This window comes from Plecotus auritus (assembly GCF_963455305.1).
Source record: "Plecotus auritus genome assembly, chromosome: 14".
Taxonomy (NCBI): Eukaryota; Metazoa; Chordata; class Mammalia; order Chiroptera; family Vespertilionidae; genus Plecotus; species Plecotus auritus.
The window spans coordinates 16,119,621-16,141,707 of NC_137780.1; the positions used below are offsets into that span (position 1 = coordinate 16,119,621).

Below are 22,087 nucleotides of genomic sequence, written 5' to 3' on the forward strand. Positions count from 1 at the left end.
GTTACCCATACAAATACTTTTAGTGAAATATGAGTTACTTAAAAAAAACCACAACGAACCCCATAGTAAAAAGTTCCCTAGAACTTTGTGCCAGTAAAAAGGTTTATTGTTGTGGTTTTTGAAGATCTGGCATGCCTGATCACATAGCAACTTTATGCCGTGGCTGCCAGGGATCTCGGTGCTAAATGAGTTAAATGATCTTGTAATGGGCGTGATATCTTCCTCGTCCTCTGTGACTTCTGAGCTGTTACTCTTTTCTGTGTGTGCATCTGTCTTTATTGTAAGTTTTGACTTATATCCTTTTGAGTATAATTGGGATATGATTAATAAATAAACAACATTATTTTGCATCTGATTTTTTATTATTTCTTTGCATAGAAATTATTCGAGTTGGTGACAACAAGAAGATTCATCAGATTGAACTCATTCCAAATGATCAGCTTGTTGCTGTGATCTCAGGACGAAATCGTCATGTACGCCTTTTTCCTATGTCAGCTTTGGACGGACGAGAGACTGAGTTTTATAAGCTGGCGGAAACTAAAGGGTGTCAAACCATAACTTCTGGGAAATTGCGTCATGGCGCTCTTACATGCCTGTGTGTGGCTATGAAAAGGCAGGTCCTCTGTTATGAACTGTTTCAGAGCAAGACCCGTCACAGAAAATTTAAGGAAATTCAAGTCCCATATAATGTCCAGTGGATGGCAGTCTTCAGCGAACACCTCTGTGTGGGATTCCAATCGGGATTTCAAAGATACCCCCTGAATGGAGAAGGGACCCCATGCAGTATGCTCCATTCAAGTGACCACACACTGTCCTTTATCACACATCAGCCCATGGACGCCATCTGCGCAGTGGAGATCTCCAGTAAAGAGTATCTGCTGTGTTTTAGCAGCATCGGGATCTACACCGACTGCCAGGGCCGCCGGTCTAGGCAGCAGGAGCTGACATGGCCAGCTAACCCTGCCGCTTGTTGTAAGAGTCTCTTCCTTTTGGCTGTCTTCTCTTTCTGCCTCTTCCTTTTTCCTTCTGCTCCATCTCCCAGATGTATTTACTGTTAATAATTGGTCATTTTTAAGCCATCCATAAGATTTTCCCTAAGTATTAATTATGTTACTTATGTAAAGTACTAGTAACCATGTGTAGTTAAGCCCAGGCCAACAGTATCAACATTAACATGCAAATAATTAAAGCTAATTTTTCTATGGAATATTGTACTTAGATGGATTTTTTTAACCCGTGTTACTGTATTTTGTAAAAACCTAAATAGTATCTTCATGGTCCTCAAAAATACAATGTGATTATTAATAGCTGGAGAAGCAGTTACTAAGGGCATTAGTTAATCAGTTCTGTAAAGGATAGTGTAGCATCTATAAGAAGTGTTATTCAGCTTCATGTTTTTATTTAGATAGGTATGTATTAAAAATTGTTTATTTCACTCTTTCAGGAAATATTATGACATTAATAAGTTTTGCATTATATGCTATTTCACTGCCTATCCTATCTAATAAAGAGGGAATATGCTAATTGACTGCCACGCCCTCAAAGATGGTGGCGCCCACAGCCACAAGATGGCAGCACCCAGTCCCCTCAACTCTGCCAGGGTAGCAGGTGTGCGGCATGGCCGGGCCCGCCCCCAGGCAGGTCCGGCCACTCCGCGCGCCTGCCTCCAGAGTCCCCCAGTCCCCTCAGGCTCCCAGGGCCTCCCGAGGTGCAGGTAACCAGGGCCGGACGAGGCTTGCGCTGCCGGCAGTGGCAGCAGCAGAGGTGTGATGGGGGCGTCACCTTCCCCTGATCGCCGGGTCGCCTCCCGACCCTGAGGGCTCCCGGACTGTGAGAGGGGGCAGGCCGGGCTGAATTTTCATGCACCGGGCCTCTAGTGATATAATAAGTAGGAGTATCCAACCTAAAACATTTTGTTTGTAGTGGAAGGTACTTGAGCATGTTTAAATGCTGAAGAGAAGTAGCCACTAGGGAACTAGGAAAAGGTGACTCCATAGTAAATACAGGAACTGGAGTAAGACCCCCCAAGGAGGCCAGAGCGGGATGTAGACCCGGGGAGGATGCGGGCAGCAGGAGGAAAGCACCTCCCACCACAACAGGACAGGAGGCTGGGGGAGCATGGGTGCCATTAGGGTTCAGCAGAAGGATGTTTGGAGAGCATGCATGCTTATTGCAGACACATCAGGAAATCTAGATAAAAAGAAAAAAAGTACTCCTAATCCACAAACGGAGACACCACTGTACTTAACGTTTTGTGAAATATATACTCACATCTATGGCATCATATTTAGAATGAATGCTGTTTTGTAGCCTAGTCAGAGGATTCAAAGTTTGACTTATTATGTGGAGTAAGAAATGGAAAATCTGGCTTTTATGAATAGTTAAAGGTAACCAGCAGGCTGCTCTCTCCTCCCCCTCCCAGGCTACAATGCCCCCTACCTGTCAGTGTACAGTGAAAATGCGGTTGACATCTTCGATGTGAACTCCATGGAGTGGATTCAGACTCTCCCACTCAGAAAGGTAACTTAACATTAAAGTACGGGCTGAGCGAACTACTGTGTGTAAGTGAACACTAACATGACTACTTAGCTAATTTTCACTAATTTAGCAATTTCTGGCATATGTAATGGTAATGTGGGATTTAGCTAAGAATGAAAAAACAAAACAAAAATCAATCTGGTTATCTTATAAGTAGCTCAATTCCACACTGTTCTTATTGCTTTAGTTTTGCTGTATGGAGTATGGTTATTATAACGAACAACTAGAGTGTGTCCTACGACCTAAGATGTCAGCGTTAACTTCCCCTCTGGTTTGAGGAGCTCTGAGGGTGTGCATTATTTTTTTTTTTAAATATATTTTATTGATTTTTATACAGAGAGGAAGGGAGAGGGATAGAGAGTTAGAAACATCGATGAGAGAGAAACATCGATCAGCTGCCTCCTGCACGCCCCCTACTGGGGATGTGCCCGCAACCAAGGTACATGCCCTTGACCGGAATCGAACCCGGGACCCTTGAGTCCGCAGGCCGACGCTCTATCCACTGAGCCAAACCGGTTTCGGCTGTGCATTATTAATTATGATGTTTTTCACATAACGGTGTTCAGTTTGAAATCCTGTGAGGACAGATTTACAGGCCAGAGAATGATTAGAATTAGAACCAAAACTGTGTTCAATCATCCCATAATCCTATGTAATAAAAGGCTAATATGCAAATTGACCGAACGGCAGAAGGACCGGTCGCTATGACGCACACTGACCACCAGAGGGCAGGTGCTCAACACAGGGGCTGCCCCCTGGTGGACAGTGTGCTCCCACAGGGGGAGCACCGCTCAGCCAGAAGCCGGGCTCTCTAAGCCAGCAGTCAGACATCCCCCAAGGGCTCCTGGACTGCGAAAGGGCACAGGTGGGGCTGAGGGGACCCCCCCCCCCCCCCCCGCCGAGCGCACATATTTCGTGCACCGGGCCTCTGGTTAAAACATAAAGCTTTCACATGTCCCCAGTAAAACAATATTTTTCTTTAACGTTTCCCTGTGATAACGTAAAGAGAAATTTTTGTAAGTAGTATAGAATGGTTATTTTGCAAGAGTAGTAGTTTCACATAGAATATGTAGCAGGTATCGTTAATTAGGGGCTAGGATTAGAAGAATCGGTAGGAGAACGTAGCCAAGGCCATATTTCAAAATCTTCCTCAGTTTTAAGCCACATCATCAGTGAAGAAGCTCCTGCAGATACCGCCACACTATATAGAGCTGCTGAACACAGTCCTTCAGTTTGTACATTTGGGCTGGTTACAGTTAGTGATCCCTTTTATTTTTATTATGTAAACTTTACGATATCTATGAAAGAAGATGTGACCGTGAAGAACCTTACTAAACTGACCTCCGAACTTAAGAGCCAGAAGATGCCCTCTGTCACTGCATTTGCCGGTGTGTTCTCTCATCGCGCACTCCCGCCAGGGAGATCACTCCCCAAATGCTGCTTATCACAAAACCCAGAATTTTTTGTATATTTAGATCTTTCTGAACAACATGTTGTTCAGTTTTGCTTGCATGTGAGGTTATCAATGCTTTGTGTGTCACCTTCCGCCTTGCTTCTTCGTGCATGTACTGAGTTTCTAAGATTCATCCATGTTGTTCCATGCACCAGCCACCATGTTGCTACATATTGCTCTGTGCTTTCACTTTATAAAATGTTGTTGGGTGAATAGGTCGTAACTGATTAGCACACTTGACTGATTCCCCAGCTTTTTGCTGTTGTGAGCATTGTTGCGTACATCTTCTGGTGCATGCTGTGGCCAGAGTTTCTTTAAGCCCTGTGCCTGGGCACGGAATTGATGGTGCCCGGCAAATGCAAGTATTTGGCTTTACAAGCTGTGGTCAGATCATTTTACAAAGTAATTCTACCCGTTGACACTCCCACCGGCAGTGTATAAGAGTTTTTGCTGACACACATCCTCTCTAACACTGGCCATTATCAGAATTCATAGTTTTATAGCCCTTGTAAATGGTTATAAAGTGGTATCTCATTTGAAGTATTAATTTGCATGTCCCCCGTTAACCATGTTGTTTGTCCATTTAGTTCAAACAAGAGTCATAAAGTATCTGTGTTGATATCTTAGTATAATCATTTGGTCACTAATGGCTTTGAAGAAGTCAAATTTAAGGTTTAAACTTATTTCTACATTTTTTTTTTGTCCAGAATAGTCTTCCTTTAAAATGTTATCATTATAACTTTGTTCAAATTAGATAATTTTATACCTTCCCAGTTAGAACAAATGTTAATTTTTTTCTTGATTTTCTGAGAGGGCTCTATTTTGGAGAGGAAGGATATAAATGCGTGTGGTTTATAAATAGGCCAAAAGTTTTATGGTTTAGTTTTTGAAGGTTTTGTTGAAATACTAATTTTATTTTTCATTATTTTAGGTTCGACCCTTAAACAGTGAAGGATCATTAAATCTTTTAGGCTTGGAGACGATTAGATTAATTTATTTCAAAAATAAGATGGCAGGTAAGAAGATGCACATTAATGGGACACTTCAATAGAATGTTCTCCCTAAGCTGGCTGCCTGGAGACAAGAAGTGGCGGAGCCCAGATTCAAACCCAGTTGTGTCTTGCTCCGAAGTCTGCCATCTTGGCCGCTGTCATGCTCTCTCAATAGATTGAGATAAACTACTGGACAAAAGCGTTCTGGTTAGCTTGCATAGCTATACAGTGGGAGTATTTGTTTCTGACTTACCTTGGTGTTTCTCTGTGAAACACCAGGTAAGTAGAGACAGTGTGACTAAGTGTGTTCTCTGTACGTGTAATACTGGAGACCTTCCAGGCTTTGTAGCACCAAAACTGGGACAGCTCCTCCGGACTTCCTGCCTGGGCTGCGGGAATACCTCTCCTGCCGTTCGAGGCATCAGGCTCAGAGGCTTTCCTCTTCTCCCTGACCTGCTCAGAGAACGGCATCCCCATGTGTGGGCACAGTTGTCTGCTGGCAGTGTGTTCACGTACCCCAGCATGTGTTGGGGGCCTGTGGCTGGCCGTTTTGTTTGCTTCTGCGCATTTAGAATGGAAATAGAATGAGGTGGGCGCGGGCTCACTAGGTGATGAGAACAAGTATCCTCGGCCCAGCTGAGAAGAGCAGGGAGGTGACAGATTCTTGCCTGCAGTGAAGGCAGCTGGTAGGAACACGATTCCTTTTCCTGACCCACACCTCACAGATGGCATCATGCAAAGGAAATGCTTTAATATGTAAAAATAATTGTCATGATCATTTACATGAGTAATTTACCGTTTATGCCTGATTACTATGCAGGTTAGCAATAGCTTAACACCCTGAGCCAGTGAGACCAACACCTAGAAGGAGAGAGAAGGTAGTGTAGTCATTGCGGGAGTGTGGCCAGAGTGACCAGGCACCGAGGCAACGGCATTTTTCTTTTTTCCTAGTAAAATTGTGCTATTTTATGTTTATAATCAAATAGAAGTGAAGCTACCCTTTGTAAGTTATGTTTAATTTCAGCATCTATCTGTTTATGTACTGCTGACTATATAATGCTTATTTTACTATGATCATTAACACAACTTGTAAAAATCAGAATTGCATGTACTGTGATTGCACAATTGATTAAGTTTATACTGTCTTAGAGATGAATGGGTAAAAAGCATTCTAGCACTCTAAAGAACATCATTGTTCGCTGTATTTTTTAAACAGAAGGGGATGAACTGGTAGTTCCTGAAACCACAGATAACAGTCGAAAACAGATGGTTAGAAATATTAACAACAAGCGGCGTTACTCCTTCAGGGTCCCAGAAGAGGAAAGGATGCAGCAGAGGAGGTGATAATACTGTATTTGTTTTGGAAGGAAAATTTGATCTCTGAAAATCTGTGGTGGGAAAAACTGCAATAATAACTGTACATCTCAGAGTCACTTTAACTAACACTCTTCACGTTGTGTGAATTAGACTAAAGTACCATATTTTGATTCATTTCTATATGTATGTGGCGTAGTTAGAAGTTTTAGAATGTGAACTTTGTTTTAATGTAAACATACAACCAATCTTTGAATAGTAGTAAACCTTATATATTTAAGAACTTTAGATTCACTATTCTCTTTATGAGTAAACAAAAATAGGCTTATAGTATTTCCAATTACATGTAAAAACATTTCTAAGTATTATTTTGAGACATACATAAATGCTCAGAATTATCTGTGAAATAGAATAGAGCTTCTTCGATGTCTCTACTAAAATGCTCTTTTCTCACCAAAAATTGTAAGATCTTTTATTTAAAATGTAAAACAAATCTAAGTAATTTTTTATTGATTATTTATATTATTTTAATCCTATCCATGTTAACATGATTTCACATTTATTTTTATGAAAAAATAATGTATACTCCATTTTTTTCTAGAGTTACCTAGATTGATCATAGAAGACGTGTCTGAGCAGGTGTTTTCTCTTACAGAGAGATGCTACGAGATCCTGAAATGAGAAATAAGTTAATTTCTAACCCAACTAATTTTAACCACATAGCACACATGGGTCCAGGGGATGGAATACAGATCCTAAAAGACCTGCCCGTGGTAAGAGAAATGAGGAGTGAATGTGAATATGAATTGGGGTTAAGAGTAAGGGAGGGGGAATACGTGTGTGTGTGTGTGTGTGTGTGTGTGTGTGTGTGTGTGTGTGTACAGAGGTGGGCAAAAGTAGGTTTACGGTTGCATGTGACATTCTTTTGAGTTAATAAAGCTATTGTGATGGTCATAACCTGCATGTCTTTCCATATGAACAACTGTAAACCTGCTTTTGCACCCCCCCATATATGTGCTCAGATATATATGTGTGTGTGTGTGTATATGACTTAAAAGCAATATTAGGATAATGGGGAAATGTTTATCACAGTGTGTCACAATGTATGTGAGATGCATGACGGCATACCTGATGAGAACATCTGTCAAACACCAAAGACATCAAGTTTCTGTTCAGTTGCATAACCTATAAACTTGTCCCATACCTAGATTTCCTTTGTTGGTAAAATAAACTCCAACTTTGAAGAGGGTTCCTACCAAGTTTCAGAACTTGGTGACCAAATCACTCAGACTTCATTACGTCTTAGCGATTCAGTGCAGATGCTGGTGCTCCCCCCCTCTCCACCCCACTCCCCCCAGGACAGCACTGGCTTGGTCTTTAAAGGTCACACCTGTCATCTGATTGTGAAATTTTAAAAGTGCCACATGGGAAAACTGTGTTTTTTTAACGGCATTAAGATGGATTCTTGGACCTCTGATGCTGAAACTAAGTCTGATAGTGGGCTCCACTTACACTTAACGTTCCAGTCTCTGTCCGCTGCTCTCCGCAAGCTGTTGGAACTTTAGCATGACCCTGTTGTCAGTGGTGAGCGTCTAGATCTGGCACAGAATTTTAAGCGTAATTTATAGACTGTGGCGATTTGGGAGGCGATTTGTGAACTGTGACCCACAGCTCTTGCTAAGGAAGTCTAACAATGACAATTATCCACATTACTAACTCTGTGGTCATATCAGATGTGAACATCACCGCCAGAAAAATGATAGGTAATATAATTTGATGTGCGGTCAGGTTTTTAAAAAATTAAGCCTTTATAGGTAGTTTTGCATTTATTTCATGGGAAGAACAAAAAATGTGCATTCATTTGAGTCCAAGTTCCTCACTGTAAATATCCCAGTTAACCAGGTGGTCTGCTTATGAATGAAAGTGACATTCTCATTAAGACACTATGTGGTCATACTAATATTCCTTCCTTTGCGTTCAAATCATTCCTAATAGTCACTCATCCTTTTGGAATGGGACTTCCATTCGCTGCGCTGGTTAATGTAAATAAATTGTACAGAAAGAGTGCGGCTAATCTTGATGTGGTAATTAAAACTAGAAAATGTAAGGCTGAGCATAAGTATTAGGCTAAAAATATTGGGCATAAATAGAGGCTGAGTCTACATATTAAACTGTTATATTTAAATGCTGTACTATTTTTTCAACTTTGGCCTGGGACTAAGATTTCAGATTTCTCTCCTTTCTTTCCCCATCCTGAACATTTGCTTAAAGCCCTCCATCTGCTTTCCCTTCATTCCCAGAAGGAAATCTATCAGCCACACAGCACAAAGCCTCTGTCGTTTTTCCTATGTGAGTTACCATGCCAGGTACAAAGTACCTTACGGGAGGGTTTTTAAATTATGATACAGTTGAAATGTGCATATGTTTATAGCTTCTGTGTGGTTGATGAAGTGTTGTATACTATTTTAGTGAAACGTTTTAAAAATTTAGTTAGTAAATAGTTTTTCAACACCTGATATATAGTTAGCATTATGGAGAGATAGAAGGATATAAATTTTGAACACATACATATATGATGCAAAGCAAATACAAAATTATTTCAGTAGCTAACAAGGCTTTAATGGGTATTGTTTTTTTAAAATTAAATTTTCTTTTACTTTTCATTTTAGTGCACAAAAAAGAATAGTTTTCATATCATGTATTCCAACAATATAGCAAGAAGAAAATCCTTTAATAAATTCTATTTTATGCTAGATATTACAGTATCTTCCTTAAGGTGAAATAGTTTTAGGATTTAATAAAATGTTTCTGTTTGGTATTTTTCTGCCATGAAGCGAAAAATCGATTTGCTGATGTTCCAGAATTCTTTAACTTCATACACAGTAAGACTTGGTCTTCATAGACCTAAATAAGCCCACTGACACTGTCAGATTGCAGCCATCGTAAGAACTTTTATTTCAGAGCATCCCTCCTTTCTCTCCCTTTCCTACTGAAAAGAAGTCTCTGTTTTATTTTTTGTTCCAAGTAAAGTCCAGGCGTTATTACTAAGCAAATCAAGTTCAGAGAGCATTTCCCAAAGGTTCGTCCCCACCCGACATCATGACACGTGGCCTTCTGTGCTGGCGGCTCACTCCCGGAGCCCACGTGACAGTGTCTGTGGTCACTGAGTTGACTAACCCGGGACCGCCTCAGATTCTTCCTGTCACTAACATGGGTGCCTTCCCCTGGCAGTTTCTCACGTTCCTCCCTTTTCTCTCCTGCCTTCCTGTCACGTCAGCACGGTTGTGTTTCTAGGACTGGAAGTTGGTGCACATTCTTGAACCTGCTCACCTGTACATGTCGTATTGCATTACAGGTTTTGTGTGAGTGAGCTCCTGTGTTTACAGTCATGTCTTACTTTATTTTCACCTGACTTTCTTCATTTCACTAGCAAAGGACATTCAGGCTGGGCTTTTCATAGGCGTCCATTTAACACCAGCAAATATTTCTTGATATACTGTCTACCCAGACACGCATGTCTTGGGGTAGACATTGGTAAACAAAACCAGAATATGCATGTCTGGAAAAGATAACAATATGCATGTCTGTATCCCTGCTCATTGAGAAGCTTGTGTGCTTTGATATATTTTCAGAATTCAGTATGTTCTTTCTACTGAAATGGGAGTACCTATATTAATGAACTATTTCCAAACATAAAGATGAATTAAATTGATCTAACATTAACATATATAAGAAGAATTTTTAAATACCAAAGCTACGCATTGTCATCCAAGCAAAGAGCATGTACCCAGACACTTGTATGTTTTACTTACTCAGGTCAGTGTTGCTTCCCGGTGAAATGCTTCCATGCTTAGAGAGTTCATCGGTGTCTTTGGCAGCTTCACTGTTTCTTTTGTAACAAAGTGATACTGAAATGGGGTTGTTTGCCTTATGAATGTGGGAGAGCTAGTGAGGGTGAGAGAGTCATTTATTTTTCTCTTATCTCCCGTATCAGATGTGAACCTTCCACATGTTCCTTCGTGAGCCCGGAGAATACAGGCAACTAATGTAAAATAGCATGTGTGCGTGAGAAGTACATGCTGTGTCCATTTTCTTGAATCTTTTTTGTCAATTACCTTTTTTTCATCAGTGGATACTGGTAATAAACAACAAATTTGTCTCCAGTTGAATACAAGAATAATTTTACCTCTACTAGCTTTATTTTTCTTAGCCTTTTACCCATTTCTAAAGTTACTAATAAATAAAAATTTTAGCTCAGTGACCTCTTAGAGCTTTAAGAAGTAATTTTGCATCTTAAAATCAGAGTTACATTTATATTAATAGTTGTTGTTTTTTCTTTTTGGAAATAACCTGAGAAAGTACTGATTTCACTCCCATTTCTAAATTTAAAACAGTGTCCTATGTTGGAGCCTTTCTCTTAAGCCTACATAATTCATCAGATTCTTTTTAACCAAAGCAAGCTTATCTCAACTCCTGGAACATAAATCTCATCAGTGTTCTCTGCAGCAAGTCATCCAACCTCTGCATAAAATTAAGGGATTGTAGGGTGTTTTCTGGAAACAGTTGTTGGAGAACTGAATCTTGACAGTTCAGTTCGAGAAGGTGACTAGGTACTGATTAACAGGTCCCAAATATTCAGAAGTTATTTTATCTGAAAACTAGAGTCCTGGCCTTCAAGAGCGTGTTTCTGTATCTTTAGTTTTACATTATTTTTGTTAAACACACCTAAACATTTAAGGGAAGATTTTTCCCTTGTTAAAAACAAACCCATTCTTCTGGGTATCTAAATGGAGATAAGCTTGGGCTACTTAAAGATAAACCAATAATTAGTATATTCCACAGTTACTATCTATACTAATGAAAGGGCAATATGCTAATTAGGGTGGATGTCTTCAGGACAAAGCGGCTCAGGTGGCTGCGGGCAAAGGGCCCAGGCTCAGGCCAGCAGTGGCAGCAGCAGCAGGGTAATGGGGGCGGCACCTTCCCCTGATCCACCAGGTCATCTCCTGCAGAGGGAGGCCAGACTGCAGCTTAGGCTGGGGGCCAAGGCAGAGGCGGTTAGGGGCGATCAGGCCAGCAGGGGAGCAAGTTAGGGGTGATCAGGCTGGCAGGGGGGCAAGTTAGGGTCGATCAGGCCTGTAGGGGGGCAAGGTAGGAGCGATCAGGCCAGCAGTCAGAGGGGTTAGGGGTGATCAGGCAGGCAGGCAGAGGGGTTAGGGGCGATCAGGCAGGCAGGCAGGCAAGCAATTAGGAGCCAGCGGTCCCAGATTGCAAATGGGATGTCCTACTGCCAGTTTAGGTCCGATCCCACAGGCAGTTGGACTAAACGGGCAGTCGGACATCCCCCAAGGGGTCCCAGATTGGAGAGGGTGCAGGCTGGGATGAGGGGGACCCCCACATGCACAAATTTCGTGCACCAGGCCTCTAGTTTTTATAATAAGACAATAAGATCAGTAAAAGTAAACTCATGTCACAGATCTATAATGATCAGGAAATGGTTTTGGGCAGTGGTCGGCAAACTGCGGCTCGCGAGCCACATGCAGCTCTTTGGCCCCTTGAGTGTGGCTCTTCCACAAAATACCACGTGCGGGCGTGCACATACAATGTGATTGAAACTTTGTGGCCCATGCGCAGAAGTCGGTTTTCGGCTCTCAAAAGAAATTTCAATCGTTGTACTGTTGATTTTTGGCTCTGTTGACGAGTTTGCCGACCACTGGTTTTGGATTTCTAAAGACATGTTTCCTGATCTTTTTAGGTTTGTGATATGAGTTTGCTATTACTGATATTATTTTCCTATAATAAAATAGTAACTGTGGAATGATGTTTGTTTCATTGAGTTGTACACTTGAAACCTGTATGGTTTTGCAAACCATCATTGCCCCAATAAATTCAAATTTTAAAACAAAAAAAGAAAAGAGACGTTTTGTAATACGGTAAGAGGCTGGTTGTTGGTTCACTTGTTCTTTTGTTGTTTCTTGCTTTTTCTATCCTAATGTATTGGGTAGGTTTGGCCACGTGTTGATTCTGCCACGTAAGAAAATGCGGGAGTGAACTCTGACAGTGTCCTTCGACTGAAAGTCAGTGTTCACTCGACGGTAGCAATAGAAGCGAACAGGGGATGATTCTTTTGCAAATCAGCTATTTAAGTACCTGGTGCACAATGATTACAAAATGTAACTCCACAGCCTAGAAATATTTCATTTAAGATTCATTTCTGATGTGAGGCGCTTACTTCATTTTTCCTAAATGCATGTTGTGTGAAATGTCACATGTAACCAGTAGCTCCATTTCGTCACCTTATCACCTTTTTCTCCTCTCTGTTTTGATAGCCAGGCTTCCCCTATCCATCCCCTCATCATCACTCCGGTCTGATCTCCTCTCCGATCAACTTTGAGCACATCTATCACATGACTGTTCATTCTGCTGAAAAGTTTCTCTCTCCTGATTTCGTAAACCCTGCGCATTCCCCATCTCTGCGCTCTGTCCTCGGTACACCCAGCTTTATGGCTCTGAGGGTACGAACAGCTGAGTCGGGTGTTAACTTACTAACCTGCGGGCTCTCCTCTGCCTACTTCTGAGCAATGAGGACAGGGAGGATGTCAATCTTATTTTTGAAACTGTATTAGAGGTTTGTGTATGTTTCATAAAACATTTCCCATCGAGGCATTTTCCATTACAGACACCATGATAAGGAGTAGCCCCCAAGTGGGTCCTTGTTCTGTTAAAAACAAAGGAGGGGTCCCAGAATTTCAGGGTTTCGAGCTCATCCAGAGAACTGTTTGTGTTGAGTGACATGAAAGTCTCAGGCCTCCTCTACGGCAGCTCCCCCGCCCCCTCCGGCTAAACCCGCCACCCAGCACTCGTGAGCAATGGGGAAATAACAGGGAAAGGTGGTCTTGCTAATCTCCAAGTTGCTGGTGTACCTTTAATTCCACCGGGATCCCGGGTAAGTGCCAAACCAGAGAAGAAACACCAGCTGTGCAGCCTTTGAAGGCTGGCCGTGGCCCTGCTGTCCGGCCGGCCGACCACTGGGCCTCGGTCTTGCTACCGGTGGCTTCGCAGTGGAGAACAACGGCACTAATGCTGAATACCCACCTTCCCATCAAGAAGTACATGCTATATGTACCGCTGCAGGGGGCGTTTCTCAAGTTAGTTTTTGTGTTTTTTGTGGGGTTTTTATTGTTAATTCTCACCCGAGGATATTTTTCCATTGATTTTTAGAGAGTGGAAGGGAGAGAGAAAGACAGAAACATCCATGTGAAAGAGACACATTGATTGGTTGCCTCCTACATGCACCCTGACCAGGGTCGGGGAACCTGTAAGCAAGGTACATGGCCTTGACCAGAATCGAACCCGGGACCCTTCAGTCCACAGGCCAATGCTCTATCCACTGAGCCAAACCGGCTAGGGCTCTCAAGTAAGTTTTACACATAAGATATTTGGATCATATGCAAACCCATTTTCTATAGTACCCTCTGCCTTATGTAAACCATAGCATTAACTTGTTATTTGTGTTTATAGGAAATTAATTTTCCAATAAGAAAATTAGCTGCGGGGTGAGGAGTTCATTTTCCTACCTTTGTCTGTATTATAAATAAACTAGAGGCCCGGTGCACAAAATTCGTGCATGGGGGTGTGTGTCTCTCAGCCCAGCCTGCACCCTCTCCAATCTGGGACCCCTTGAGTGATGTCCGACTGCCCATGTAGGTCCGATCCATCGGGCCTAAATGGGCAGTCGGACATCCCTCTCACAATCCAGTACTGCTGGCTCCCAACTGCTCGCCTGCCTGCCTTCCTGATTGCCTCTAATTGCTTCTGCCTGCCAGCCTGATCACCCCCTAACCACTCCCCTGCCAGCCTGATTGATGCCTAACTGCTCCCCTGCCAGCCTGTTTGCCCCTAACTGCCCTCCCCTGCCAGCCTGTTTGCCCCTAACTGCCCTCCCCTCAGGCTTGATCACCCCCAACTGCCCTCCCCTGCTGGCCATCTTGTGGCAGCCATCTTGTGTCCACATGGGGGCAGGATCTTTGACCACATGGGGGCAGCCATCTTGTGTGTTGGAGTGATGGTCAATTTGCATATTACTCTTTTATTAGATAGGATAGAGGCCTGGTGCACAGGTGGGGGCCAGCTGGTTTGCCCTGAAGGGTGTCCTGGATCAGGGTGGGGGTTCCATTGGGGCATGGGGCGACCTAGGCGAGGGGCCTGTGGTAGTTTGCAGGCCAGCCATGCCCCCTGACGACCCAAGTGGAGTCCCTAGTATCTGGAATTTATTTATCTTCTATAATTGAAACTTTGTAGCCTTGAGCAGAGTCAAGCCTCCTGCTTGCTCCGTGGCCACAGGCCATTTCTGTTGGGTTTTATCTATCTTCTATAATTGAAACTTTGTAGCCTTAAGCGGAGGCCAAGGCAGGCCAGTGCTGCAGGAGCTTAGCTTCCTCCATCTCCGGGGGCAACTCAAGCCTCCTGCTCTCTCCAGCTCTGTGGCTGCTGCCATTTTTGTTGGGATTTATTTATCTTCTATAATTGAAACTTTGTAGCCTTGAGTGGAGGCCTGGGCTGGCTAGGGTGTGCAGAAAGCTTGGCTTCCTCCATTGCCAGGAAAACCCAAGCCTCCTGCTTTCTCCGTGGCCGCAGCCATCTTGGTTGGGTTAATTTGCATACTCGCTCCTGATTGGCTGGTGGGCGTGGCTTGTGGGTGTAGCAGAGTGGTGGTTAATTTGCATATTACTCTTTTATTAGATAGGATGTCATTTTCCTTGACCTTAAACTACAATGTCATTTAAGTGTCTTATTTAAAATAAGATGACTTGTGCTAAAGTAGACCTTAATGTGGAAACAGAAGCAGGGAATGGGTTCTAGGAGAATGTTGTATAAGTCAGTCAATTTCTCATCAAGAGGTGGCGGGAATGTGCTTAAGTTAGTCATTGGTAAATAGAAACACTGCTGTCGAGGAACGCTCACCTAAGCCTTTAGCACGTTTGTCCATGAAGGTGCCGGCGGGATGGGCATCAGATCACTTGGTAATGAAGCTGACCGTTAGCTGAAGGGATGACACACTGTTAGGCTGTTGTTGCTTTTTTAACAAAACACATCTTCTGTGTGTCATCCCTTCATTATTTCACATCCCGTGTTGCTGCAGCGCCAGCGCCGTGCTGTGGGCTTCCTTTCTGCAGGGATTCCGGGTGGTGTGTTTTATAGGAAAGGCGCCACCAGGTTGGGAGCGGAGGCAGGAAAGTGAGGGTGGAGGCCGCTCCCACCGCTTCTTCCCTTTGCGCACCTCGTGCACCTCGCTGGCGCCGCCAGGTCGCTCCTGGGTGGTGAAGGGTGAAACATTAGCACTGATTGTGAACGTTCAAAATCCTTTAATTTCTTAGAGAAAGAAGGTAAAGCATTTGCTTCAGACAAATAACACACTAAGAATTACATGGACTTTGCAAATTTGACATGTGGACCAAAACAGCAGGGGGTGAATTTGGGGCCAGCTGCCCGCCACCGCCCAGTGAGTGGCTTTGCAGTGTCGGTTCAGGCTCCCCAGGGGGCAGCCCTGGCTGCGGGGCTTGTTCTGTCCAACCGCCTGTCGGTGTCAGCCTGACGCCCCTTCTGGGCCGAAAAGGCTGGGTCCCCAAGGAGGCCACACCCCCTCTCTCCGCGTGTGTGACTCCATCAGTCCCTTTTCCTACCTTGGACACCAACATCATTCACCAATTAGACGGAAAACCTCTCAAACCAGCGTGCCCAGGCTCAGCACTCCACCTGGGCTGTGGTGGCGGCGCCCGTTCACGACCCGGTGCTGCTCGGATGGGAGGCTGCGATGCCGGACGGACGGACGGACGTCACAGGCAAATGGCAGTTTGGTATCGCGCCAGCGAAACGTGCTCAAAAGCATCTGCTCTTAACTGATTGTCCTCCAAATGGGCTTCTGCAGCTGTTGTTCCTCAGCAGGTCCGAGCCGCACGCGCAGTGAGCGCTTGCCCGCTTGCCGGCAATGTCCATGTAGTTCCCGCTTCTAACCTGGAACCGCTGCTGCGCTCCCGGCAGCAGGAGCCGCCTATTTGCCATGAGTGTCCCCTAAGCGCGGCGCGCCCCCTGCCTCGGCTGGGCTGGGTGTGGGCCTCTGGTCAGGATCGTTCCGTTTCTTGAAATTGTAGTGACAGACCTCTCTCTCTCTCTCTCCCCTCTCTCTCTCTCTCTCTCTCTCTCTCTCTCTCTCTCTCTCTCTCTCTCTCTCTCTCTCTCTCTCTCTCTCTCTCTCTCTCTCTCTCTCTCTCGTTTAGAACCCGCGGCCTCAGGAAAGCCGAACCGTGTTCAGCGGCTCAGTCAGCATCCCCTCCATCAGCAAGGCCCGCCCCGAGCCCGGCCGCTCCATGAGCGCCAGCAGCGGCCTGTCAGCAAGTAAGTGGCCCTACTGCCCCCGCACACCCTGCGGGCCCCGTGCGGACCCTACTGCCCCCGCACACCCTGCGGGCCCCGTACGCCCCCTACTGCCCCCGTACACCCCCTACTGCCCCCGCACACCCTGCTGACCCTGTGCGGACCCTACTGCCCCCGCACACCCTGCGGGCCCCGTACACCCCCTACTGCCCCCGCACACCCTGCGGGCCCCGTGCGGACCCTACTGCCCCCGCACACCCTGCGGGCCCCGTACGCCCCCTACTGCCCCCGCACACCCTGAGGGCCCCGTGCAGACCCTACTGCCCCCGCACACCCTGCGGGCCCCGCACGCCCCCTACTGCCCCCGCACACCCTGCTGACCCTGTGCGGACCCTACTGCCCCCGCACACCCTGCGGGCCCCCGCACGCCCCCTACTGCCCCCGCACACCCTGCTGACCCTGTGCGGACCCTACTGCCCCCGCACACCCTGCGGGCCCCGCACGCCCCCTACTGCCCCCGCACACCCTGCTGACCCTGTGCGGACCCTACTGCCCCCGCACACCCTGCGGGCCCCGTACACCCCCTACTGCCCTGCGGGCCCCGCACACCCTGCGGGCCCTGTGCGGCCCCTACTGCCCCCGCACACCCTGCGGCCCCTACTGCCCTGCGGGCCCCGTACGCCCCCTACTGCCCCCGCACACCCTGCGGGCCCTGTGCGGCCCCTACTGCCCTGCGGGCCCCGTACGCCCCCTACTGCCCCTGCACACCCTGCGGGCCCCCGTACGCCCCCTACTGCCCCCTCACACCCTGTGGGCCCCGTGCGGCCCCTGTACGCCCCCTCCTGCCCCGCAGCCCCGTGCAGTCCGGAGGCCCCGGGCCCAGCCTGCTGCCCGTGCCCGGGAAGCGCAGGGGTGGGCAGATAGCGCGAAGTCCTTCTAGAGCTGCGGTCACCTTGGGACAGGCCGGGGCGGTGCCAAGCGTGCTAACGGGCGATCTGAGGGACCACACGGCGCCCTGACAGCCCTGGCAGCTGTCGGGATGAATTCGTCCCAGGACAGGAAACACGCCCGCCCTCCAGGGGTGTGGGCACGGCGGAGTCTTGGCGGATTAACTGCAGGCCAGCGTGGCTCCTGGTTGGGAGTGACAGGAACTGGAGTGCAAGAGGTGGGGAGGGTCAGCTAGGCAGGGGTTGGGAGTAAGGTGAGACCTTTTTTAAAAACCCTCACCCAAGGATATGTGTTTGAGTTTAGTGTGTGTGGGGGGGGGGGGGAGAGAGAGAGAGAGGGGTTACCTTCTGTGCGCACCCGACGAGGGATCAGACCGCCACCGAGGCTCATGCCCTGATTGGGGTCAAACCCGCAACCTTTTGGTGCAGGAGAAGACCTCCAACCAATTGCGCCTCCCCGCCAGGTGGTAAGACTTTATTTTACTTTTTATTTTTTTTAAACAGAACGGAAGGCCTTGGAAGAGTGGTACGTAGGGAGGGAAGGACCTCTATCCAGTTTGCACTCGTAGAAAGCTCTCCCGGTTGCCAGATGGAGGCTGGATGAGAGGCAGGCCGGCTGGAAGGACCCTGGGGGGCTGGTAGAGCAGGCGGGTGAGCTGCGGCCCGGGAGCCGCGAAGGAGGGGGGAGAGGAGGAGAAGAGCAGGCTCCAGCTGCGTTAGTGTGGAGGCAGCGGGAGGGGGTAGAGGTGCACCGGGTTCCTGCAGGGCAGGCGGCCTGGTGTGTCCCGCCACTCCCCGGGGTCCGAGGGGCTGGCCGGCGTCCCTGCCTGGGCAGAGCCCCTGGTAGGAGAGACGTTCGCCCTTTGGTTAACGGCGAAGGCTGGGGACAGGTTCAACAATGCACCCTTTTGCCCCAAAAGCAAGATAAGATCCCTCATTCATCCCGCAGCCGTTTTTAAGGACCCATTTGCACATCAGCTCTCCGCTGGGTGCGGGCGGATCCTGCCGGCCAGGCACCTCTTTCGAGGGCTGTTTCGTGCTGTGCAGCCTTTCGTTCTCCCTCTGGCCTGCGCCGGCCCCTTTCTTGTCCTGCAGGCCCCTGAGCTCTGGCCGCAGGGAGGGAAGGCCCCGGCTCCTGTGCGCTGTGCCCAGCCCGCCCAGGGGCAGTGTCTCCGTGGGGGAGGGGGAGGGGAAGGTGTCAGAAGAGACTGTTTATCGGAATAAAAGTGCCCGGGACCTAGACGCGGCTTCCTCGGAATGAGGGGACGGTCCAGGTGGAATGTTTGCTGATTTAAAAATTACAATTTCGCCGCCCTGAGTTCACTTGAACACCCTTGGTAGTTCCTGGATGATGTGCAGTGACGGTCACGTGATCCTTGTAGCTTCTAATGTGGGGAAGGCTGTTCTTGAACAGCGAGTGTGCCCACGCCACGCGCACGCCGGCCCGTCCCAAGCAAACTTCCCAGCGGCAGCTGATGCGCAGAGAACCGGGCTGCCTGCATTCAGTCCCGCATTTAAAAGCTGTTCAGTCACAACGTGGAGTTGCCTTGTGTTCTTGGATGCGTTTGCGTGGAAGCCTCCTGAGGCCGACTGGGCCTCCCCCTTCGCTCCTGGTCCCTTCCTGCCGCGACCAGGACCCCGGGGCTTCCCAGCAGGCTCCCTCCTCCTGAAGGCTTCGGTTCTGGTCACTAGGGGCACATTTTTTGACACTTTTATTGAATTCTTAACGTAAAAAACTAAATTGGGGTTTGTTAAACCAGCGAGAAGTTGAAACTATCACAATCTATGTCTTATAATTGTACAAAAACCTCAACACGGTCTCTTTTTTTCTTTAATTTTTTATTGTTTAAGCTATTACATAGGTCTCCTTTTCCCCATTGATCTCTCCTGGGCACTCCCACCCCCCAGCTCATACCCTCCCCCCCTCCCCGCCTTCCCTCTGAGGTTGGACAGTCTGTTCGATGCTTCTTCTCTGTCTCTGGATCTGTTTTTGTTCATCAGTTTATGTTCATTATATTCCACAAATGAGTAAGATCATGTGATATTTATCTTTCTCTGACTGGCTTATTTCGCTTAGCATAATGCTCTCCAGGTCCATCCATGCTGTTGCAAATGGTAAGAATTCCTTCTTTTTTACCACAGCGTAGTATTCCATTGTGTAGATGCACCATAGTTTTCTAATCCACTCATCTGCTGATGGGCACTTAGGCTGTTTCTAAATATTAGCTATGGTGAATTGTGCTGCTATGAACATAGGGGTGAATATGTCCTTTCTGATGGGTGTTTCTAGTTTCTTGGGATATATTCCTAGAAGTGGGATCACTGGGTCAAATGGGAGTTCCATTTTTAGTTTTTTGAGGAAACTCCACACTGTTCTCCACAGTGGCTGCCCCAGTCTGCATCCCCACCAGCAGCGCACAGAGGGTTCCTTTTCTCTGCATCCTCGCCAGCACTTGTCGTTTGTTGATTTGTTGATAATAGCCATTCTGACAGGTGTGAGGTGGTACCTCAGTGTCATTTTGATTTGCATCTCTCGGATGATTAGTGACTTTGAGCAGGTTTTCATGTGTCTCTTGGCCTTCTCTATGGCCTCTCTCAATTTTTTGATTGGGTTGTTTATCTTCCTTTTGTTAAGATGTATGAGTTCCCTGTAAATGTTGGAGCTTAAACCCTTATCGGAGATAACATTGGCAAATATGTTCTCCCATGCAGAACATATGTTCTCTTATTGTTTTGTTGATGGTTTCTTTTGCTGTGCAGAGCTTTTTATTTTGATGTAGTCCCATTTGTTTATTTTCTCCTTAGTTTCCATTGGCCTAGGACAGTGGTCGGCAAACTGGGGCTCGCGAGCCACATGCAGCTCTTTGGCCCCTTGAGTTTTTAGCAAAGGCCAGCTTAGGAGTACCCTCATTAAGTTAATAACAACGTACCTACCTATATAGTTTAAGTTTAAAAAACTTGGCTCTCAAAAGAAATTTCAATCGTTGTACTGTTGATAATTGGCTCTGTTGACTAATGAGTTTGCCGACCACTGGCCTAGGAGCTGTATCGGTAAAGATATTGCTACAACAAATATCTGCTATTTTGCTGCTTGTGGATTATTCTAAGATCTTTATGGTTTCCCATCTTAGTTTAAGTCCTTGGGCCGTTTTGAGTTTGTTTTTGTGTGTGGTGTAAGTTGGTGGTCTAGTTCCATTATTTTGCATGTGTCTGACCAAATTTCCCAGCACCATTTATTGAGGAGACTGCCTTGACTGCATTGTGTGCTCGTCTCCTTTGTCAAATATTAACTGAGCGTAGTGGTTTGGGCAATTTCTGGTTCGCTGTTCTGTTCCCTTGGTCCGTGTGTCTGTTCTGGTGCCAGTACCAGGCCGTTTGGAGAACCGGGGCTTTGTAATCAGATTGTGAGCCCGCCTACTGGGCTCCTCACCCGTCTCTTCGGACCAGCGATCTCAGTATTGAAGCCCAGCAAGATGAGAACCTCTTCTAAGCCAGCATTGAAGCCGAGGGAATGCTAAGGGCCTCAGTACCAACCGGGGCCCAGCGTTCCCAAGGGTTTTCTCCCTTTCACCCTCTGAGTGGTGTTAGCCTTCTCTTGCATGTCCCAACTCTCAGACCAAAATAGCGATTTAAAGGGACCCACCGCATCTTTCTGATCCCGGGCTCTGCCCTGTGGAAGGAGGTCGCTTCTGTGCCTTGGTTTTTATGAGAATCCCCGGAAGTGAAGGGACAGTGATGCGTGCCGGGAGGGCGGGGGGGAGGGGGGGGAAGGGGGCGCGCTTTCCTTCAGGAGAAGGCCCTGTTCCTCATCGCTCAGCAGGCTTTTGAGTGCCGGTGTGCGCCAGGCCCTGTGCTGGGACCTGGCGAGGCAGTGGCCATTCATCAGAGGGCAGGCACACGGCTGTAACGTAACAGCGCAGATGCTGTGAAAGCCAAGGCCAGGGGCTGGGGCTCAGTGGGAGGGACGGATTCTGTGGGAATTGTCCAGCGAGGAGGGCAGAGCAGGGCCTGGGGGAGGCAGACCAGGGGCCTGAGGGAGGGCAGAGGAGGGGCCTGAGGGAGGGCAGAGCAGGGGCCTGAGGGAGGGCAGACCAGGGGCCTGAGGGAGGGCAGACCAGGGGCCTGAGGGAGGGCAGAGGAGGGGCCTGAGGGAGGGCAGACCAGGGGCCTGAGGGAGGGCAGAGGAGGGGCCTGGGGGAGGCAGACCAGGGGCCTGAGGGAGGCAGACCAGGGGCCTGAGGGAGGCAGACCAGGGGTCTGGGGGAGGGGAGAGGCCTGGGGGAGGGCAGAGCAGGGGCCTGGGGGAGGGCAGGGCCTGGGGGAGGGCAGAGCAGGGGCCTGGGGGAGGGGAGACCAGGGGCCTGAGGGAGGCAGAGCAGGGGCCTGGGGGAGGGGAGAGGCCTGGGGGAGGGCAGAGCAGGGGCCTGGGGGAGGGCAGAGCAGGGGCCTGGGGGAGGGGAGAGGCCTGG

At 47.5% G+C, this 22,087-nt stretch overlaps 1 protein-coding gene across 11 annotated transcripts in view; it reads left to right on the forward strand.

The window, feature by feature from the left end:
* The window catches only part of CDC42BPA (CDC42 binding protein kinase alpha), a 203,235-nt gene that overhangs the window by 178,817 nt on the left and 2,331 nt on the right, over positions 1-22,087 (forward strand). For 8 of the 11 annotated variants that reach the window (XM_080651299.1, XM_080651303.1, XM_080651304.1 and 5 more), the window contains 6 exons: positions 379-972; positions 2,423-2,520; positions 4,923-5,007; positions 6,200-6,323; positions 6,953-7,070; positions 16,575-16,692. In XM_080651299.1, the coding sequence (XP_080507425.1) occupies positions 379-972; positions 2,423-2,520; positions 4,923-5,007; positions 6,200-6,323; positions 6,953-7,070; positions 16,575-16,692 (1,137 nt within the window). Of the gene's footprint in view, positions 1-378; positions 973-2,422; positions 2,521-4,922; positions 5,008-6,199; positions 6,324-6,952; positions 7,071-12,626; positions 12,813-16,574; positions 16,693-22,087 lie in introns of all 11 variants that reach the window. The other 3 variants (XM_080651309.1, XM_080651300.1, XM_080651301.1) reach the window with 1 other exon arrangement.